Genomic DNA, 15961 nt, shown 5'->3' with positions numbered 1-15961 from the left:
AATGCTCAGTCCAGCGCCACTTTGACAGCACAGGCAGGGAGCCTCAGCACTCTGCTTCTGCCCCTCTGCCCCCAAAGGCTGCCTTGCACTAAATCCCTGCCTCTAATACGTCTGTTGAGTTCTGACCTAAGCTGTGACCCCAGGCTCTGCACAGTTCAGCCTCAAAGCTTTCCAAGAGAAAAACAAGAGTTCTGTGAGGACAAAACAAACTGGTCCCCTGAAACAGCATTTGCCACCATTTTCCCTAAAAGATGACAGATGTCCCTGAGCTTCCAAGAGAGGAGCCAGCTGGGGTATTTTGAGCCCCTCCCTTTCCTGGAGCTGGGTTCTGAGATGCCCCAGTGGGAGCTCAGCCCCGAGGCCGAGCTCTGCCCCCATCTCAGGTGCTGCACAGCTCTGCAGCAGCCAGGGAAACCTGCCAAATACACCTGCCTTGGGCACTGGGCAGGAAGGACAAGCTCAGCACCTCCTGGTTTGGAGGAGCTACTCTGCTGTCTGTTCACAGGCATTGCCTGTAAATACTCCCTGGGAAGACCTCTTGGCCTAGAAGGGGAGGCCATACCTGTGATACACTCCGTGACATCCAGCAGAGCTTGGCCACTCAGGTGATTCCACTGGTAGCTGAACTCTTTCAGCAGTGATACTTTATCTACAAGTGAAACACATGTTTCTGCTCACTTTTCTGAGGCCATAGGAGACAGTGCAGAGCGAAAGGGCAGGGGCAACCCCATTCTATAAAATAAAGTACATTTCTACTGATTCTTGAATCCTGTCTTCTTTCCTTCCAGCCTGCTTGGCAGGGTTTTAAATTGCAAAAGAAAAGCTCTCCTTTCACATTTGTAAATGCAAAGTTGTCTTCTGTATCAGGAGCTATGTTAAAACATTTCCCATCAGGGACCTCAAGAGTTCAGTCACATGTAAGTAGTGAAATGGTTTTGCATCCCAGAGCAAAAAGGAAGAACCCCATACTTGGGACACAGAAAGGCACCAAGTCAGGCAGTTCCTGAATTCACAGAGCAGCTGAGGAGGAGAAAGTGGCAACTCCCCTTGAACACCTGCCTCTTCAACACTCCTATTTTCAGGCATATTTCCCCAGTGTGGCATTTTCAGAGCTGACATAAATCTGTGTGGCAAAAGAATTGAGAGCAGCCCTTGCCTATGTAGTTAACTGCTGTAGACATCTTGCCCCATGCAAAACAACATGTGGAACAGGGCATCATTGACAGCGGGGTTTATACCTGTTTGTTATAAAGAAATGAACTTGGGGAATCCTAAGTTCCCCTTTGAAAATAGAAGACAAAGAAGAAAAGGGGTAAATAGGCAGCTAATGCCTATCATGTAGAGCATTCCTGGTGGCTGCTCTGCAGGAGCTCTGATGGGTCAGTCTCCCTTCATGCCAAGAGCAAAGCTATTCATTTGGGAAGTCAAACGGGGCCCAATCAAACTCCAAACCCCCTTTGCCTCTGAACTGTAGCAAAGCTGTAGTCTGGGACTTGCTCTTCAGACAGGCAGCACAGAGCCAAGGGCTCCTGGGACTTTTGGGAAATGCTGATCACGTTCAAGCCTGTTGGGGGACTGGTGCATAAGGACTGCACCTGCACAGCTTCTGGGGGATGCCAGCTGGAGCTTTCCACAGACAACAGCAGCTATCAAGGCACTCAGCACTCTCTTGTGTCGGAGAGACAGAGACACAGGTGAGGAGAGTCCATGCCAGGGCTCAGCCTTACCTAAATGAGCAATGGATTCTTCCAGCGCTTTCACAGCTGCGGCACGAACCCTGGGGTCCTTGGAGTTCAGGTTCTTCGTTATTCCTTCCACCAAACCAATGATCACCGGGTTCAAGGCATCTTTCAGGACACCTGTGATTTCAGCCAGCACGTCCAGTGCCTTCTGCTTCACTTTCTTGTGGCTGTCAGATATTCTCAGGACAAAGTAATCAAAAATCTGTGAAGAGAACAAAGAACATGAAAGCTGGATTCACATGTACTTGTTTGAAGAGTGGATGTAGCAGTCAGCAATGTAAAAGATGAGAGTGATCCTTTCTGCCAGGTCAGCACTTGCTTGCACAATTTCACTGTTTTCCTGTGGGCCACTCACTGGAATGGTGGCGCAACCTCATGCTGCTAGAAAGATTTTCTTCTGTTTTTAAGAGGTTTGGTTGGGGACAGAATAGTTCCTATGGTATTTCTCTCCATCTAGAAATCATTAAATCCATTCCATTTATTCATGCTAAAGACTACCTTTGCTTTAGAAGTATGGAAGCAGATGTTTACAATGCCCGGTTTTCTACACAGTTGCCTCAAGTACTGAGGGCAATTAGGATTTTGCCAAAACTACGGCTGGAGGAGATCTAAGTTTTCTTTTGTTTGTCTCAGCGGCAGTATCTGGAGAAGTGCAGGACTCTGATCAACTCTTCCAGGACGCAGACCATTTCTCTAAGTAACAGGTAGACTTCTGGAATTTAATGAGCTGTACAGCCCTCATTAGAGCAGGTTCAGTCCCTTGACAGACACATCATCAGGCACCTTTTCTTGGAGAAAGGGGAAAAGCAGCTACTGGGATGAGAAGGCAGAGATGAGTCCTTAGCTGTTTTCCTCCTTTTCCAAAGAGAAAAAAAGACCCCCCAAGAAGGGTGAGAACTGTCTTTACCAAGAGGAATAGGAACAAGGATGGAAATGAGAGCCAGAGTTGTGCCTGTGCAAGACTAGATGGAGTATATGGAAGTATTCTTAAAAAAAACCTGGGTTTAAACCATCCCAGTCTGATCTTCTCTTCCCTAGGTAAACCCATTTTTGGTCTAGAGAATAATTGCCATGTTTTCAGTGGCTGGATTGCCTTCACTTAACCCAACAGGGAGTAGGAGAGAGCAGCAGTCACACCAGCAGAAAATTCTGTCATCATCTGATGAACAGCATCAATAGGCACCTGGCAGACGTATACAGCTGGACTGAAATAACTTGTCCTGAAGCCTGGACCTGCATTAAATTTGTCTGGGTAAGAGGGACCAGCATGTCCCAAACAGCCAGGATGGAGTGCCAAGACACACTGAATTAACTTTACTGCTACAGGCTTAGGAAAGGAGCTAAAGGAAAGGAGCAATGAAGATACCCTACATACTTGGACAATGTTAGTGGAGATGAGCTGGGGGCTGGTTTTGCACAGGTCTTGGAGGAGTGACACTCCTTCCATGCGCGTCTGAAACCCCTTGGCCTCCAGGAGATTGTAAAGCTTCTGGAGCAGCTCCGTTTCTTCCTCAACCGGAGGTAACGTGACCTGGGCTTGTGCACGGTGTAGGAGGCATCCATCAGAGGTAGATTTCACTCTGGAAAATAAAACCAAATGAGGACCTGTTGGTGATAATACCTTCAGTTAATTGTGAGAAAAACATTTTCAGGAGCTTTCCTCATTATGTGATTTCAAGCTGGAAAGTCATGAGGCTCTGAAAAACAATGTGGACCTAATGACAATCATTTTGGGAGACAATCTGCAAGGAACGTTCTCACCAGTGCTCACTCAGGAAAAGCAAGGATGAGATGCATCTGATCTATCTTCAGATGGCTGCCAAGGCACACAGGTCACATTGCTTTGTGGAGAAAGAGACACACTACTTCCAAGTTTAAGTGGCTCCTCATATGGGATGTGTGTGTCTTATAATATGGAAACTCATCACTCTGGAGAAGTGTCTCTACAACCAGGCATGACAATCTGCAAAAATAGCTCAGATGCATCTGAACAGATGAACAGGGCCATATGTGAAGGATTCAGAAAACCAGTAACAGAGATAAAAACAAAAGCCAGACACCCCAGACCTACACTCACATTTCATTTGCTTCCCTAGAGACTAGATCCACAGCTTAACCCCACTGGGAACAATTCTCCTGGATCAAGCTGTCTCTTCCATGAGCATGGAAAGATGCTAGCTATGCTACTGAGGCATGTGGTCACTTTCCTGCCACTGCTGAGCGTGACAGAGCTAAATAAATCCCCTCTGTGATCAGAGGAGAACAGGTACAAGTAGCTCTGCAACTGCCGTGAAGAGACAGCAAGGACCAAATTCCTGTCTTAAATGCTGATTGCAGCACAGGATGAAATAAACCAAACATGCTGTCTCCATCAAGCAAATCAGATGAAGGACAGGAATATCAAGACAAAAAGTCCACATTGAGACACCTGTTGCCTGAAGTTGATCAGGAATTGCATTGCTACTTACTACTCAAACTTGATACTGTTTCAGGGTAAGAAAACCATGATTCAGCCAGGCCAAACCACATGCATGAGAACTGCATCTTTGTGGAATGGCATCCTGCTTCTAGACTGAGACTTCTCATCAAAACACCCATCAGGAAAAGACTCCACTCAGATGAAAAAAAAGCCCTGGTTGAATTTCCTTGTCCCAAGTCAGGCAGCAGAAACTTGGCCCTGTCATAGCCTCCATACCACTGCCCTTGCCACTGCACTGGATCGTCTGAGCTGCAACCAATGGGGTCTTTTTGTCTCTCAGTTGTGAAAACCCCTCCAAAGAAGTTGTGTTCAGTGTAATGCAGAAGTAGACATTTTTTTATCATAGAGCATTTGTAGGGAAAGAGAACAATCTGTGGCACTGGCCATCTCTGCCAGAAAGATTTTCCCAAGGAAGAGACATGTAAAGCTTGTCATGTGCTTTGTCACATCTGAATAAAGTGCTCAGTACCGTTTGCTAGAAGACAATGTGGCCTGGGGCTTCTTGGAGCCATCGTTCCTCTTCTTCACCAGCTCCTTGACAGATGGGCGTTCAGCCTTCTGGTTTTCCATCCCCTACAAACACATAGAGAAACCCCATCAATCTTTAGAGAATAAAATAGGAAATTCCCTGTTTAAAACACAAGTTAGAACCAGGATCACTGCTACCAAGGCTTAGGGAAACATTTCCTAACTTACAGATGGAAACAGCTCAGGGATTCAGTGATGCCAACTCTTTGTTTTCAATAGCCCAAGGCAGGTTATGGGTGCTACCAGACTGAGCAGCAGTCTAAAATCCCAAATTCATTAGTCTTGAGCATAAATGGGAATAATGCAAACTGGCAGGCAATGAGTGTTCGTAAACAACAGAAGCAACAGAAAAATCTGGACTCTTTGGGGGTTGGCCCATTGTGTTGGAAGGATTTGGTTCAACACTCACTCTCCCTGTGCCTGAACAAAGGCATGCTCCCTTCTGTAATGTCGATTAAAAAAATAAAATCCCCGCCCCCCCCCCAAAAAAAAAAAAAAACAAAAACAAAGGGGTTTCCACTGGATGCTGCTGAATTCACCAAGATTTTTCCAGTTCCACAGAGCTTGACAGCAGGGCAGTATTCCCAAAAGACTGTAATTGTAGTAACTAGGATTGACTTGGCCATCTTTTGTAAATTTGGAAATTTTTAGTACTACTACTTCCAGTATCTTTTGCAAAGACTCTGTTCTCTTCAGAAGCACTATTCTCACTTAATTGCTTTACTGGGCAGAGGAGGGAGAGCATGGTGGGGGCTTACACTTAAATGTAAACCCATTTGCTCTCTTTCCCTTTCTTCTTTGTGAATGATATTGAAAATATTCAAACCCCACTTTTTCCCTAATAACATCAATTTCTTTGTGGTCTGCAGATGAACAGGCTGAGGATTAACAGCTCATTCCCAGGAGAAAAATGATTCAGTAGTAGAGGAATGAGATCAAGACAGATTGGGGATGTTTGATCTCATATTAGCAGTGGCAATACTTGCACAAAGGAGACATTTCTCCCGCCAAGCACTTACTTTCTTCTTCATTCTTGTCAGAATATCTTCCAGGTCACTGGTGGAAAGAGATCGTTCCAAAAGCATTTTAAATTTTTGATGATTGAGCAACATCTTCACCATCTCCTGTCCATAATGCCTAAGGAAGGAAGGGAGGGAGGGAGGAAAGGAAAGAAAAGTGAACAAACAAAGGAAGAGTGTGAACAGAAGAGGCTTATACCTTAAATTCATCATGTGCAATCCTTGCACAAGAAGGCATTACCTACTCAGCAAAGAGGGAGATTTACCTCCAGTTGATACTGCACAGTGCTGTCAGATGAACACAGGAGGCAAGAGGAGAATGTGGGGCAACAGAAAAATACCATTTCACTCTGAAACTGTGGATGTGCTTCTGTGGGATCAAAGGATCCCAGAGAACAAGCAAAACACATCTGCTTTGTTGTCAGAGCCTATTAGCAATGTCTTGCTGCCATTGCACAATAATTTGCCTTTCTTTAACTGGCGGGGAAGCCAGGACAAAACACCTCATGCATCCTATTGATTATTCTATACTTTATGTATGCACAGGGGCAGTTAGTTGCTCTGGTGTTCTTGGCAGCTATTAATGGGAATTTCATCATCAGAGTAAGGGGACTTTGGTGGTTTGGGTTGATTTTGCCACTAGGAAATCACAGTTTTCTTCAAGAAGAAATTTGGAGGTCATTGAGCCACAGAAAACAGCATTCTAGAAATCTGCAGACCAAGTTCAGAAAGACTGAATATGTTGGCTAAAGACCCCTGAAATATTTCTAAGAAAGTCTGAAGTTAAGGAGAAATGGATGTTTGGGATCCTTCAGTGATAAATATTAGCCAACACTTTGGCTTTGTGTTGTGCACCCAAGGCCAAAGAAAACTGTTGGACTGGCTCATCTGAGCTCTTTTGATCTCAGTAAAGAATCCTTCAAGCCACAGGAAGTTGGCAATGCTCATTTCTGCTGGCCAACCTCAGGTTACCCAGTACAGTCATTTGCCCAGGCAAGCCAGAGCAATGGTCACAGCACCAAGGCTGACAGAGCTCCAGAAGCCTTTGGACAATGCTCTCAAGCACATGCAGTGACTCTTGGGGTCACTGCACATGGCCGGGAGATGGACTCGATGACCCTGATGGGTCCCTTCCAACTCAGCATATTCCAGGCTTCTATGACCCTTATTCACACAGTGAGGGAACTTCATATTTCCCTTAGTTTCCACTCTTATGGGGTTTTACCTTTATAGCCAGGCACAAAAGGCTTTTCCTGTTTTAGGAGGTGAAATGAAGATCATTACCTTGTGTCCTGGTGACAGTCCTGAGCAAGCTTCCCTGCCACGTGTGCCAGCCTCTCAGCCCTGGCTGTGCCTGCCAGCTTTGTGACTCCAATTCTCTCCATCAGGGACAGGAGGAGCTCGGCCCCACACTTCCGCACCTGGGCGTGGCAGCTCCTGGGAAGGAGAGAGCAAACCCTGGGGCACAGGGAGAAGGAGCAGCAGCAGCACAGGCCTTGGCCAGAGCCTGCTCCCTGTCCTTGCTGGGGGAAGGAGGCCTGGCTTCTCCCTGCAACTTTAGACACCGCTAGAAGGTTCTGAACTCAGGTAAACACAAAGCTAGCATTGTACAGAAGGACTGCCTGCAAGGCAGAGGGAGGAATTCAGTCTCCCTGCACTCTCTGATACTCAGCTCCTTTCACAGTATTTACTCTGAGAAAGATTAAGGAAATAGATTACATATGAATGATTTAGAAATTAAGGACAATTCATGCTGACCCATCAGAGGGCAGCCAGTACACAGAGCTGCAGCAGGATTGAGGCTCTTTCCACCCATGATCCCCAAATCTGCAGACCTCTGGGAAGAAACAAATGCAGGGAAAACATGTTGTGGGCCATGAAGTTTCAGAATATCCAGCAATGCAGCCTGTTTCTTCTATGAGGCTTGGCAACGGATACATCTGAATGTTTTACCCTATTCCAAAGCTGAGGAAAGGAGGGACAGGCAGTTTAGCCAGGCTGTCCTGTTCTAGAGAGTGTCTCTTGGGAACTATCAGGCCCAGCACCAACATTTAAGGCAGCATGTGCTTCAACTGTTCCATGGCAGTCAGGCTGTGAAGGTGCCTTTAAAGGGATTCATCATCCCAAGGCTAACATGAAACATGAGTTTGAATAGAAGGTAGAGTTCTATGGCCAGGACAGTCATACAAGAGTCCTTTTGGCAGGAACTGCACCTGCTGTGCAGGCTGTGCCACACCCAGCAGATTGTCCCCCATGTGCTCCACGCCCCAGCAAGTACCCTCCTCCTTTCTCAAGCTAATGGCATCATGAGGAGACATGGTTTTCCCAGGGCCTCTGTGGTTAGTGCTGTGAAATACCAAACACCACTCACAGCTGCAATTGCAATTGTCCCTCTTGCCACAAAAGCACAAGGCTCTATCCTCAGGCTTTGCAGGCACTTTCACTTCCCCACCAGTCACCACAGCTAGGAAAATCTGACAGCCTGGGAGAACTCCAGGAAGCAGCAGGAAGCTGAGTCAGAGGAGCTTTCATCTGGGTATCAGGAAAAAGGTTTTTCACGCAGAGGGTGGTTGGGCACTGGAACAGGCTCCCCATGGCAGTGGTCACAGCACCAAGCCTGACAGAGTTGAAGAAACATTTGGACAACAATCTCAGGCACTTGGTGTGACCCTTGGGCTGTTCTGTGCAAGGCCAGGAGCTGGACTCAATGGTCCTGATGAGCCCCTTCCAACTCCCCATATTCTAAAGTTCTGGGATTCTGAGAACTAATAGGCTGCAGGAGGGCAGAAACAGGTGACAAGAAGAGAGAAATGATGTTGATTGGAGAATGAAGTCACTGAGTTCACAGAAGATGCAGCATACAGGACCCTTCCCTCCCACCATTCCCATTCTCTGTCTCATCCCTTCTCCCTCCCACACACTAGAAGGTGAAGAATATCACTAAAAGAAGAACAACCTACTTGACTCCCATGTCCATGAGAGCAGTCATTGCTCGTGCAGGAGTCACATTGTCCACCATGATCCCCAGGGTCTGACTGGCTGCTTTCTGAACAAATTCTGGGGAGTTGGACACCATCTGCAGAAGGACCCGAGCAACCTCATCCACCTCAGAGTCCATGTTCTTCTTCAAGGTCGCAAAGAGCTCTCCCAGAGTGACAATTGCAGAGTAGGACACCTTGGAACGGAGGTTGGCCACCTGGACAAGTAATGAGGGGAAACATAGGAATCACCTTGAAAAGAAAACCAGTTGCCTTCAACAGACGTCCCAGAAAATGACAACACATCCCACTGTGTCCAGAGGAACATCAAAGTACAGTAAGAGCAGGAGAGCACAAGCACAGAAAGGCTTTTACTCTGGCACCAATTTCTGGTCTCAGACCTGCTTACTGCAGGCCTAAAAAAAAATATTTCATTCAAGTGTTCTACTTAACTCTTCTAAAATGTTCACAGCTTTGATTTTAAGCCCTTTGACTAGAAAACTGAAGCAAGGGCTGCTTTCAAATCATAAAAGCACAAATCATAAAGATAGAAGAGTCAGGTGCTCCTGTTCAAAAAACAACACCAGCAGCTGAAGCACTCAGCCAGGAAACAGAAAACACAGGCTCAGACCCAGAGACCAATTTGCAGTGTTGAATTACAGCTTGGGCAGAGACTGGGACTCTGGCAAATAACCTCATTAGTGTCTCAGTTTCTGCATTTGCACATTGCATTATAAAGGCACCACACTCAAAGACACGTGTCAGATACCCGACCTACCAGTAAATACAGCTACATGTACCCACAGATCCTACAGATAGCTGACAGACATTAGAAATAGACGGTCTAAAAGCAGAAATGAAGGCAGACCCTGAGCACACATGGAGACGAACAAGCAGATACCTACTCTACACACCATGTATGAAGTATGTGGGACAATTCAGAACAATGTTCTCACCTCGCTGGTAACTGCCAAGCAAACGTCATGAAGTCTACACAGCAGGACCTCTGAATGGGACCCAGCCAGGTATTTGATGTTGTAGAGTCCCTTCTCCTTCAGCTCCCTGAAAGGCAGAAGATTGATTTTTTCTCTCCACCAAGGCAGCACCCTCTGAGATTATCAGGCTGGCAGCTCAGTCAAACAATGGGAGGTGCTTTTCCAGGAGTACTTAATTTAGTTGTGGAAAAGGTTGCCACAGGATGATGTGGCTGTCAAAAGCCTACACAAATCCAAGAGGTGAATAGAGGGGTTTCAGAGTGGCCATTTAAGCAGACAGCCTTTCTGAAATCTCTGGCACATGATGCCCCCCTGGCACTGCTTCCTAGAAGCTGTAGACCAGACCAAACTGCTGTTTCTTGTCACCTCCCTGTGCCTGTCCCTGAGACACAGTCCCACCTGGCTGTTATTGGGGCATTTTCCTTTTCTGCCAGCCCCAGCAGGCAGTTCAGCACTGAGAGTCTGCACTGGCACTCTGGAGCTGAGTTTCCCCTCTGCCATCTAGGCCTCTCTCTGTCACCCCCTCCACTCCACCTCACATATTCCCCCAAAAAGCAGCAGGATGTCCCAGAAGATTCCACCCCTGAGCAAGAGCTGTTGAAACTCTGGCTTTTCCCAAAACCCCCTACCTAAAACAACCCCCACAACAGCAACGTGTTATTTAAAAGGTGCAAACAACTCTGTCTCTCAGCACTTTGTGCAGGGCCTCAGCTACAGGAAGGAATGTGAGGCATCAGGGCTGCAGCACAGGGCTGGTGACTGATCCCACTGGCACCCCTGAGCGTCATCTGGATCCCCCACACCTGCAGAAGCTCTCTGCACCTCACAGGGCACCCAAGAGAAATGGGGAAGAGAAAGCAGAAGAGAAAGGACAAAACAAAGGTGACTGCACAAGGAGATGCATCGTGGCAGATTTTTCATGCTCATCCCAGTGCGAATGGAGTCCTTACCCCTGTGTGAATGAAGCATCTACCAGGGAGAGATCAAAAGGACATTAAAAAGAAAACCAATATCACCTAACATTTGTAGGGTTATCACCTCTGGGCCTCCTTCTGCCTGTGTATAATTTTGGGACACATGGTGAGTGTTGACAAAACATCTCAGGCCCATATGAAGCAGTGAGAAGGAAAAAGTTGAATTCCAAAAGTGCAAGATTCCTAGAGGATTTCATATCTTTTTCCTTCTCTTCTGCCATGAGCCCTTCAGGAGTAATGAGAGGCTGAGGGACTGGACAGCACAAGTCCCTGGAGGAACTCCCTGCAGCTGCTTCTGGGACTCCCATGCAGGAGGTCACAGGGAGACGCTGTCACCTGCCATTGCTGTCAGCAGTGGGGGCAGAGAGGAATCTTACTCAGTCCCACTGGGCCAGTGGCCCAAGGCACCCAACTCTCTACACTCAAAACTTCTGCCATCCCCTCAAGGCTTCCTTTGCAGCTCCATGGAACAACAGGCAAAGCAAGGAAGCAGCACGGAGCTGCTGCAGCTGGAGCAGTGCTGCAGAGCAAGGCCAAGAAAAGGCTGCTCTCAAATCTTTATCCTCTCACTGCTCTGGAGTGCCCTTTGTCCACTCTGGGCTCTCGGGGGCTCAGAGGCACTAGCAAGACACAATTCTAACCTACCTTAATGCCAAGAGGGACACAGAGTGAACAAGGCCTTTCTTACCAGTCATCGCTGCTGAGCAAGGAGAGTGCCTCCAGCAAGGAGTGCTGTGGGTCTGGAGAGGCTCTGTCCTTCTGCCCATGCCCACGGAGAGGCTCCTCTCGGCACTGGGCACCAGTGGCCGTCTGCGAGGTCACTGCAAGGAGAGGGTCGGCCATGGGCGCTGCGGCCCGGGCAAGGCACCCCGCCATGGAGCGGCCTGCAGCCCCATCTCCCAGCCAGGGTTCCCTGTGGTGCCAGCTGGCACTGGCTCAGAGACTTCCCTGCTCTCTGGCTCCTGGGGCTCCTTGCATCCTCCCAGCCCCCCAGCTGGGCACAGCTCCAGGCTAAACCTGACAATTGCCCCACAGCCCCAGCTCCCCAGGGCCACAGGTGCCACGGCCAGCGGCAGGTTCCTGCGCCCGCAGAGCTCCCGCTCCCTGCCAGACAGCGCTGACCAGCAGCACTCGCTACCCAGGAGGGAACCCCTCAGTGCCCCTCTTGTCTCAGCACCCTGATTTCCCCAGCCCTGAGGACAGGGGCCCTCTGCAGCTCCCTGAGGAGAGACCTGCAGCTGCCTGGAGACAGCACCAAGCCAAGCCTGAACAGGCCAGCCCTGCTGGGCCCAGCTCAATCCCCACGGAGCAGCTACCAGGGAACAGCCATACCTGACCCTTCCCACCTGACAGCGCCTCTGTTCCCACGGACTGCAAATATTCTAGACAGCAGGCAGCTGAGTGCACATACATTTTAGTATCCCCACTATTGGGAAGGGAGTACTTTATGGATGTTGTTCTTTCCAAACATCATCAATCTGTACTCTTTCAGAGGTGCACACTGCCTGTATTTCAAAGATGCTGAGGTGAAATTTGTCATCTAATGGATGTGTTTGCAAACTCAGCAGGTTCTAAGCTTTCTCTTGTGGAAAAATGTAATTTCCAGACTAGACAGTTGATTAAAAAGGTTTCCAAATGCACTCTGAGGATAAAAATATGCAAATACAGATCCACATTGTTGGCAGACACACTCTCTTGTTGATCAGTTGAACTGGGTTTGCCTTAAGTAAATTTTATGGTAAGGAAAAAAACTTACAGGGTATGAAGAAAATCAGATGATAAATGCATTTCTTAGGAAACCCATTTGTCATCAAAAGCACTGTCAATCAAAAATTTCATGTTGTGCACTAAAAAGCTCCTTTTCTAATGTGTAGATGAAAGCATTTGAGCTGTCTACAATGATGGAGTATAAATATTGCACAGAATCTTGATGAACTGCCCTAGACTTTATAGGGTTTTTGTGCTACCTTGCATATTCTCACCAAGTATGGAGGAACCATAACAAGAAAAATATTCAGACAGGAGCTAATCTGGATGTCCCTGAGGTACCCCAGCCACTGACACCAGTGATGTCACTGCAGAAGTATGTAGGCATACACATCTGGATTCAGTATGAATGGAGAGCCACCTCAGGCTAGTTCTGGTCAATTCTGGGCATGGAAGCAGCATCACTAGAAAAGAGCATTGAAGTATCACTCCTAGCTGCCATCTTCTTATCTCACCCTGCTTGGGATCACAGCACAGGCAGGCTGCCCACAAAGGAGAGACAGGAGCCACTAGGGACTGTCTGCTGTGTATTTCCTGCAGGCAGCAAACAGCCTGGGAGCAGCAGGCAGCCCCTCCTGGTGTCATCGGCTGCACAGGGCCGCTGTATTTGCTGGGTGACACAGGAGGCACTGCTTGTTCCCTCTTGGCACTGCAGGCTGTGGGATGGCAGCAACGAGGAGCCTTCGGGCACTTCTGGGAGCAGCAGCAGCACGACTGCACCAAGCTGCTGACTGCCCTGCAGAGACAGCCCTTGCTGGGATAGCAGAAAAGCTGGCTGCAGAACTGGACAGCAGCACAGGCAGAGGGCCAGATGGTGAGTGAGCAACTGATGGTGGTGGTTCTCGCAGGTGCACGGTGAGCACACCCTGGCAGACTGCCCTGCAGCTCACCCTGCAGCCACAGCTGCCTCCTGGCACCAGTGCTGTAGTTTGGACTATCCGGATGGGCAAAAGCCAGAGCTTAGGCCTTTACACTACTTGATTCAGCTCAACTTTCCAACAGAGCTCTAAGAACCGCTGCTCCAGCACTACCAAGCTGGAGTAACTCAAAAGTAGTTTTGCTGTTCGTTCTCAGGACAGACTATGGACCCAAGATCCCAGATGTGCTGGCTGAGGCAGGAGGCAGTTTGTACTCCTTGTGCAAGGAAAACCCTGTGTGGAAAAAGCTGCCATGGAGCAGGCTTACCTGAGGAGCTGCGTGGGAAGCTGCCAACCCCATGGATGATGGGCCTATTGGGCAGTAGGGACACATTGTCCTGCTTCTTCAAGACCTTCTTCTTCAAGGCACTACCAGGCTGTTTTCTCTGCACTCTAGAAGCTGTGCCATCAACAGGTGGTAGGCTAAAGCCTGCAGGGACCAAAGAGGAGCTTCTAAGTGGAAGGCACTAGACAGGGTGATGATGGAAAGGGCGAGAAAACTTGCCAGAGCTGGGTAACATCTCTTTGTTATCCCAAAGAACTTCACATATAACAATGGCACACTAATATGGGAAAAAGAATCACAGATTCCTAGAAGAGTTTGGATTGGAAGGCACCTTTAGGCACTATCTAGTCCAACACCTGTGAGCAGGGACATCTTCATCCTGATCAGGTTGCCCAGGGCCCCATGTAAGCTGGCCTTGAACACCTTCAAGGATGGACCAACAACAACTTCTCTGGGCAAACCCTTCCAGCTTTTCATCCCCTTCCTTTAAAAAAAAATATCTCTAATATCTACTTTAAATCTACTCTCTTCTAGCTTCAAACCAAATTGCAGCAATGCTTCCCCTAAGAAACAAGGAAACCCTGTACTGCTTTGCTTTTGTTTTCCTGTTCCAGAGGCTGGCAGGGGAAGTTACCAGAGAAAGTGCAGATAACCTTGCGTGCTGCCCTGGGGCTGAGTGCTGCCTCCTGAGGGCCCTGCTGCCGCCCTCGGGCAGCGCTCACAGCCCTGCAGGCAGAGCCCCTCGGCCGGGATTCAGTCGGGAACGCTGCTTGCTCCCGGGGCTACAGCAGAAGCACTGCCTGGGGGCTTCAGCACAGCTCTACAGCACCAGCTCCTCAGCAGGGAGTGGCAGGAGAAGGATCTCTGGTGTTTTCATGAGAAGGAGTTGCATTTTGTTTCTTCCAGGTTGCACCCTGGTTGAAAAGCATTCTTTTGGACTCACCTTGCCTGGAGACTGCTCTCCAGGACAGAGTCTGAAGTTCCAGTGTGCTTTGCAAGACAGAATTTTCTACTCTGAAAGACTTTCGAGGTGAAGGGGGGAAACTAATATTCTGTTACTGACTCACTGAGGCCACAAGCAAGACACTTCATGCCCCTGTATTTTTCTTTCAGAAACAGAATTAAATCCCAAGCAAGCTTCCACTCAAATGCAAGTGGAACAGTCCCCCAGTCTGACTGCAACACTGTGCAAAGGGCAAGCAAGTGGTCAAAAAGGACCACCACAAGTGTAGCCACCACTTACTTGCTTCAGCTTCATCCCCGGGCTCAACTGTCTCCAGAATGGGCTGCAAGGATGTTTTCCTTTGCCTCCTTTTCTTCATCTCTCTCTCCAAAAGCTCTGCATCCTTCCGCTCTAAGTTCTTTTGAGCCAACATGCACAATGCAGCACGGATCTAGGTGCAATGGAAATGCATCATAGACTGTAAGGAGAGACACATCAACCAGACACAACATCTCCTCAGGAGCACAGAGTCCACAGAGTGCCATAGGTTTCAATGCAGCTCCATATCCATTCCAAAAGTTTCAGAGGAATGTCTCCCGTCCTCACCTTGGCAATTACAAACAGCCAGGTGGAACATTTCTGTGCCACAACCTTACACTGCTCCAACTGCAGCCTATGTCAGGAAGCCCTGCTTGAAGCATGAAGGTCATAGGAGTGCTCCAAGACAGAGGAAGAGCTGACACGGCCAGTGAGCAGGCAGTTCAGTTCCTACAGGCCATGGCAGGAGAATGAAAACCATGTGCAATATCCAGCAAGGAGGGGTAATTAGCTGTTGCTTAACACTCATGGCCAGGAATTGCAGCTGTTTCTCACTTCCTGGCTTCTGAAGGACTCAGCTCTGAAGGACTCTGAAGGACTTGGTCTCTGACATCAGGAGACCAAAATGGGGAGTCATATGAAAACAAGCTGCAGAAACACTGCTGTTAATGAGCAGAAAACTTGAGAATGAGAGGGCTGTGACATACAGCCAGAAAGGTAACCAGGAAAAATCAAACTCTCCCATTTTCTTTTGCAGCCTTGCTTACACACAACATTAGAATCTTTGCTTCTCTGCTTCCGAGGATGCACTTTGCTTACATTCACTGATGTGTAGCTTATTCTGTCATTCAGAACTTCTCTAAAACAGTCTTTGCACATAAAGAATGCTTCTGACATGACCTTAGCACCATCTCCAAACCAGGCACCTTGACACCACTGGAAACAGCCAAGCAATTGCTCTCTAGTTGTCAAATATATTCCCAAGAGAATCCACATTGCCCAGGAGAGGATGATT

At 48.2% G+C, this 15961-nt stretch overlaps 2 protein-coding genes across 2 annotated transcripts; both read right to left on the bottom strand.

Annotated features, from left to right (window-relative positions):
- Positions 1–362: 362 nt before the first annotated feature.
- Positions 363–5997, bottom strand: LOC135292916 (TOG array regulator of axonemal microtubules protein 2-like; the record flags this gene model as incomplete). The annotated part of the gene is made up of 5 exons (XM_064406972.1): positions 5769–5997; positions 4691–4794; positions 3118–3322; positions 1728–1944; positions 363–649 (listed from the first exon to the last, which is right to left on the bottom strand). Coding segments are annotated over exons 1-5 (1026 nt in total), but the record flags the coding sequence as incomplete, so codon positions are not given.
- A 418-nt stretch (positions 5998–6415) lies between these two features.
- On the bottom strand, positions 6416–11591 carry LOC135292914 (TOG array regulator of axonemal microtubules protein 2-like). Its single transcript, XM_064406971.1, has 5 exons — positions 11404–11591; positions 9703–9808; positions 8729–8964; positions 7053–7205; positions 6416–6425 (listed from the first exon to the last, which is right to left on the bottom strand). Exons 1-5 carry the CDS (start codon positions 11589–11591, stop codon positions 6416–6418), a joined length of 693 nt encoding a protein of 230 aa, XP_064263041.1.
- Positions 11592–15961: the final 4370 nt, after the last annotated feature.

The sequence above is a fragment of the Passer domesticus genome, unplaced genomic scaffold (genome assembly GCF_036417665.1).
Source record: "Passer domesticus isolate bPasDom1 unplaced genomic scaffold, bPasDom1.hap1 HAP1_SCAFFOLD_58, whole genome shotgun sequence".
NCBI lineage: Eukaryota > Metazoa > Chordata > Aves > Passeriformes > Passeridae > Passer > Passer domesticus.
This window is presented reverse-complemented; position numbering and strand designations above follow the sequence as displayed.

Coding starts and splice junctions, on each gene's coding strand:
- LOC135292914 (XM_064406971.1), bottom strand. CDS start 11,591: ATGGCGGGGTGCCTTGCCCGGGCCGCAGCGCCCATGGCCGACCCTCTC. Junction 9,809..11,403: donor TTGCTCAGCAGCGATGACTG/GTAAGAAAGGCC, acceptor TCTGCCTTTCAG/GGAGCTGAAGGAGAAGGGAC. Junction 7,206..8,728: donor CTCATGGACATGGGAGTCAA/GTAGGTTGTTCT, acceptor TCTCCTTCCCAG/GAGCTGCCACGCCCAGGTGC.